General features: G+C 35.5%; 1 protein-coding gene across 1 annotated transcript in view; it reads left to right on the plus strand.

The window, feature by feature from the left end:
- SPATA16 (spermatogenesis associated 16) overlaps positions 1-4,814 on the plus strand; it is a 262,274-nt gene extending 257,460 nt beyond the window's left edge. The window contains exon 11 of the mRNA XM_037988555.2: positions 4,478-4,814. Within this exon, the coding sequence (XP_037844483.2) occupies positions 4,478-4,600 (123 nt within the window). The 3' untranslated portion in view covers positions 4,601-4,814. The remainder of the gene's footprint in view (positions 1-4,477) is intronic.
- Positions 4,815-6,439: the final 1,625 nt, after the last annotated feature.

The raw sequence follows: 6,439 nt of genomic DNA on the forward strand, positions 1-6,439 counted from the left end.
AACTGAAACAGAGCAAAGAAACTAACGTTATCAAATCCACTGTGGTGGGGTGAAATGTCTGTTTTGCCGAGAGGATTTTGGTCCAAACTGCTAATCACTGAAACACATTCCCATTCTGTAACTACCACTATAGTCATATAAGCCTGATATTTATTCCTGATGAATTTTATTCCTATTTCCTCAACTTTCTTCTTTAAAAAAATCTTTTAAAGCTTTAATTTAAAAAATTATTTGAGCACTCAATTTCTAAGGCATGAACATGTGCAAGCAAACCCATATAAACACACCTAATCCTCTCTCCTTGATTCAGACTACGTGAAATTTAATAGGAAGCCTAAATTCAAGCCCAGCATCTTCCTTCTCAGTATAATTTACTTGTTCATTCATGTTTGAGATCAACTTCTTCTCACAGCCATTACTGGCAAGAGAGAAGCCTGGTTCCCAAGGTATACACTACGCCTGTGCCAAGGGGCATCAACCACGTAGGGAACATCAGTGGGAAATGAGAGTTTCAGAAAGGATCAAAGTCATGTTTGAGGGGAAAATTATAACTTAATTGCTCTTCCCTTCACTTTATGGCTTAGTAGTTACATTCAGATGCTGGGACTGCCATAGCAAAGTACCAAAAACTGAGGGGCTTAAATAACAGAAATGTATTGTTTCACAATTCTGGAGCGTAAGAATCTGAAATCAGTGTCTTTAAGGTTGGGTCCTCCAAGGTCTGTGAAGAAGGAACTGCTCCACGCCTCTCCCCTAGTTGCTGGTGATTTGCTGGCATTCTTTATCGTACCTTGGCTTGTGGGGGCATCACCCCAATCTCTGCCTTCCTCTTCACATGGTATTCTTCCTGTGTGTGCCTCTGTCTCCAAATGTCCCTGTTTTATAATGACACCAGTCATTTTGGATTAGGGCCTGCCCTAAGGACCTCATTTTAACTTGATTAGCTATGTAAATACCTCCAGATAAGGCCACATTCTAAAGTACTGGGTACTTTAACACGTAAATTGAGAGGGGGACACGATTCAGCCCATAATAGTAGTGTTTAAATGTGAATTAAAAGGCGTTGAGAAACTGGCTGATGACAATTTCTTTACTCTTTGATATGAGTTATGACCAACAGTCATATGATGGGTCAGAACCTGCCCTCCGACAGAGATAGTTCGTTCCCCTCCATCATTAGACAGTCTAAAATTCTCTGCAGGCTCATTTGGTCTAATGTCCATATCACTGTAATGTCAAGTCAGCATTGGCACATATATACACACACAAAAATGTTATCTGCCCATTTTGCAAAGGGAAAGTTAGACCCAGAATGACCAAGTAGCCTATCTGATACAGTTAAGCAAGTAGATTCTGTACCAAAGAGAGTCTAATAAAGCCTCTGCTTCAAAAACTGTGTACTTTCTTGTGTACTTACATATTTCTTTGTATTTTATTTTCCCAAGGGCTTTACAGAAATTTCTATCATTTGCAATCTGTTCTTCTAGTTATATGAATCTATTTTCTCTTTAACCAGCATTTTTCTTTCCTTGACATAAAAAAAAAAAGAAAGAACCAGCTTTTCTAAAAAACATGTTGCAGCTCTCCTACACGTCAGTAAGTATAGAAGCTAAAATTGACTTACTTTGCTGCATGTTGTGTCATTCATCTAATGGTGTAATCTAAGAGAATAACCTCTGATTTGAAAATGTGAGTACTCATTTTTAGGACTGGACTACTTGGATCTGATATGGTTGTAAGTCACAGAATTTTATGACCAGATGTGTCTTTGGAAATTGTCCAGGCCAATCTTCTTTTAATACCAACTGTTGGTGAAAACTGAAGTTCAGAAAGGCCAAGTAATTTCCCTGGGGTCACAGAGCAGGGTTAGAAGCCAACCCGAGAGCAGAATTCAACATTCCTGCTGACTCTTCGTCCAGTGCCCTTTCTACTCCTGGCTGTTTCAAGTATACAGGCAACACCTTGTCGTAACCTTGCTTGTCTTGACAGTCTCAAAGCTAAACAATGGTAAAAGAATGGTGGCATGAAAAAGTCATGTTTATTTAATTTATAGAGGAAAAGAAGGCCTTCTGATATCCTTCATTCCAGGCATCACTTAAATATGGAAAAAACACATGGTTTTCTGAATCTCTTCAACTCTTTTATCAGAGAGTAGGATTATGGAGGGTCTGCAATATCCTAGGTTTTGGAAATAGTGGACAACATGGACCTGGTCCCTGCCTTATGGAGCTGAAAGTCCAGATGAGAAGACAGATATTATATAAATCATTATAAACAATGAAGTTTAAAAATTATGATATCTAAAGAGATGAAAAAATGTTACTGAGACAACCAACTTGGCCTCGGTTCTAAAGGAAGACTTCCCTGAGGCATTGATGTTTGACCTGAAATCCAGAGGATGTGTAAGTGTTCTAATGGACATGTTCCATTAGGAAGATGGAGGGGACACAGAACAGTGCATGGCTGTGCTCAGATAATTGAGAGATGTTCCCCATAGCTAAAGCAGATGGATTGATGTTAGTGCCAGAGATGCAAGTGAAACCTGATAACCCAGGTATACAGGTGTATAGGCCATGGTAAGAGTTTAGAAATCCATTTAATGTAATTTGAGCAAGGGAAAGATGTGAGATCAGATTTATCTGTTTAAAAGTTCATTCTGGCATCTTTATGAGATGGATTAAAAGCACAGGAGGGAGACAGGCCAGGTAGGAGATGAACATACAGGCCAGATACAGCACGCACATAATATGTGGTCTGGACCTGCCCAGTTAATTCAGTAGAATTCTTTTTTTCCAGTGACACATCTTGTGTTTCTTGTCTTTTTAAAATAAAATTCAAACCTGTTACTAAATACTGCTCTTAATGAATACAATTGTTTTTAAAAGACAGCAGATACCTAATGGATATTTAAAAACAATTATTTCACTGTCTTATTGAAGGAAGCTTTTTTACTGCATTAGAATTGTAATTTTAAATTATATTTGGGCTAATTGCAAATATTCTCATTGTAAAGAGCTTTGATTTAAATGATATATTGTCAGTACAAATAATGTGAATGAATCATCAACTCAACTATTGAAGTAATGGTAAGCTGCCATCCATTGTATTTGCACTGATTGTGTTCCATGTTAATTTTTAAATGTCTTACTTTGGTGAAAATCAGATATTGTGTGTGTGTGTGTGTGTGTGTGTGTGTGTGTGTGTGTGTGTGTGTATGGAATACATAGAATAATGCATTGACTTCATGGAGGAATCCAAGAATATTCTGTCAAATGATTTTGATGTGTCCTGCAGTGATCAGACATCATAAAAAACAATGTGCTTTTTAAAAAATGTACCTGAAATAGTTTTTACAAGAGTTTCAAAAAGAATAGTTTTCATATAAATAATTTATCTTGTTTTCTTAAAAAAAACAGTGGACAGTTTATACCACTAGTATGATACAAGATCTAAGCATAACATATGGATGAGTGCTACCATTTATTATTCTCTTTTTGACAATCTGAATCATTCTTTGGATATTACTCTGAATGATAAATCAAGCAATTTAAAAGTGGAACTCAAAATTGGAAAATTGAAGTTGTAAGTGCTTTTATCTTAAGTAGATGATACGTTCATGTACCTTGAATAGTAAGTGCTCTAGCTTTGAGTTAACTTTATGACAATGAGCTCTTCAGTGAGTAATGTTAGGCTAATACAATATGCAGGTCCTAGGAGTCAGGGTTAAGTATGAATTGTATATCTACTGACTTTCATGAGAACTCAATTCAGCATATGTGTAAACTTTTATTCTATAGTTTTTTTTCCGACAAACAGTATGATACATTCTATCAACTGCCATTGAATAATTGTAAGTTTGCTTTGAAGAAAGACTAATTCTTTTTCAAGAATTGTTGTGTATATCATTATTTTATCTTATTCCCTGGAGTGTGGCATTTTTTAAGAGAATGCATTCTTTCAGAATTTCATTTTGATTGAAAGGAGAAATGATTCTTGCCAAGACTATACAAATATTCATTTTTCTCCCATGTTGGTTAGGGGCATCTAAATGCTAGAATCTCTGGCTTTGAGGGAGGTAAGTGTGTTTGTTTGTTTTCACTCTTATTGTTGGCAAAGGAGATGGAGAAAAGGGTTGCCATGGATTAATCTTTTACCGTTCACTTTCTTTTGAAATCACTGGTTTTAGTGACCATTAAAAACTGCATGGTGACAGTAATCCCCATTTCCATTCCAATTGCTTGGACCAAGTGATAAAGCAAACTCCTGTGCTTCTGCTTTGCGTTAAGTTAGTAAAACAGGGGGACCTGTAATGGAAACAGAAAGAGGCTTTTGTGTTTAATCATTTCTGTTTCTGCCAGTTCTGTTCCAACAAGGATTTGTATGTGCCATTTATTTTAAATACCTCACCATTTTTCATAAGTATACAAAACCCAGGATACCAACAACAAATCTTGTTGCATCTGTTTATTTCTTCTAGGTTGGACAAATTGAAGATTTTCTATACCAATTAGAGGACAGTTTCTTAAAAACTAAAAAACTGAGAACGGCTCGAAGGCAAAAAACAAAAATGAAGCGACTTCAAATTGCTCAGCAAAGCTAGTCATTAGGGAGCAGGCACTACCACTAAGACATCCCAGAAGAAGAGGCAAGGGCACCCATCCCAGTGCCCACCTAGCACTGTGACAGCTGGATAACAAAAACTTGTCACCAAAAGAAAGAGGTAGTATTCCCCTCAGTTCATCTTTACTGAAGACACTCTATGTTTCATTAATCTCAACTGACAGCAATAAATATTCTCAGCAAGTTTGACTTGACTTTTGTTCAGATTTTTCTTGTTTAAAGAGCTTATAAAATAACCATTGATACCTCTTTCACTGCCTTTATCTTTCAAAATGGATGAAGGTATACCAAGTCTACCCAATAATGTTTATAGTATACATCTATAATCATGGGCATTCATTAAGAATTATTCATGGGCCACCTACAGATATAGAAAACAATATAAATGCAAAATTGAACTTATAAAAATTATAATGTACTTTCCCAACTCTTATAAAGATAGTCATACATGGTATGGCTGACATCAGTTAAGTTGTCTCATTAAGTTGTTGTTTTCCTCTAGATCCTTTATATTGTATTTTCTCTGCCCTTAAGCTATGCAACACAAACTTGACAAGGTAGTCAAGTTTGCACATGTTTGACAAGGTAGTGAGTTGATAGCCATCACTGAAGACCTCAACTGATGCCAACAAAAAGATCTGAGAATAGAATAAGGAGGAAGAGCCCAGATCCTGAGTAAAATCGGAAAACATATTTTGTTTAATAGTGAAAAATAAATAGAATTTTGAAATACATTGATAAAGGCTCAAAAAATAAAATGAAACCAATCAAAATTTCCCAGCAGAAGTAATAGACTAAATGATTTATGACAGTTTATCCAATCTTAACCTAATAACATACAAAAATTTATAATATTAAAGCTAGAGGCATCATACTACTGGATTTCAAAATAGATTACAAAGCTATAGTAATCAAAACAGCATGGTACTAGCACAAAAACAGCACATTGACCAATGAAATAGGATACAGAGCCCTAAAATAAAACAGCACATTGACCAATGAAATAAGATACAGAGCCCTAAAATAAAGCCACACATTTATGGTCAATTGACTTTTGACAAAGGTGCCAAGAATACACAATGAGGAAAGGATGATCTCTTCAGTGAAAGGCATTGGTAAAATTGGATATCTACATGCAGAAAAGTAAAAATGGACCCTTGTTCCACTCCTTATACAAGAATCAACTCAAAACGGGTTAAAGACTTAAATGTAAGATCTGCAATTGTAAAACTACTAGTAGGGAATATAGAAGGGAAGCTCCATAATATTGGTCTGGGCTGCGATTTCTTAAGAGCCCAAAAGCACATATAATGAAAGCAAAAATAAACAACTGGGATTGCATCAAACTAAAGAGCTTTTGCACAGCAAAGGAAACGATTAACAGAATGAAGAGACAACCCACAGATTGGGATTAAATATTTGCAAATCATTTATTGGATAAAGGGCTAATATCTAAAATATACAAGGAACTCAAACTACTCAGTAAAAATAAAACAACCATATAAAAAATGGCAAAAGACCTGAAAAGACATTTCTCAAATGAAAATATAAGTGGACAACAGATATATAAGAAAATGCTCAACATCTCTAATCATCAGAGAAATGTAAATTAAAACCACAGTGAGGTATCACCTAACATATGTTAGATTTGCTATTTATAAAAAGATTAAAGATAATAAGTGTTGTTGAGGATTTGAAGAAAACCCTTGTAGATGGTTGGTGGTATTGTAAATTAGTACAACCATTTTGGAAAACAATATGGGGATTCCTCAGTAAGGTAAAAGAATTATCAGAGGACAAAACAGTTCAAGGTGGCTGA

The sequence above is a fragment of the Chlorocebus sabaeus genome, chromosome 15 (assembly GCF_047675955.1).
Source record: "Chlorocebus sabaeus isolate Y175 chromosome 15, mChlSab1.0.hap1, whole genome shotgun sequence".
NCBI classification, from domain to species: domain Eukaryota; kingdom Metazoa; phylum Chordata; class Mammalia; order Primates; family Cercopithecidae; genus Chlorocebus; species Chlorocebus sabaeus.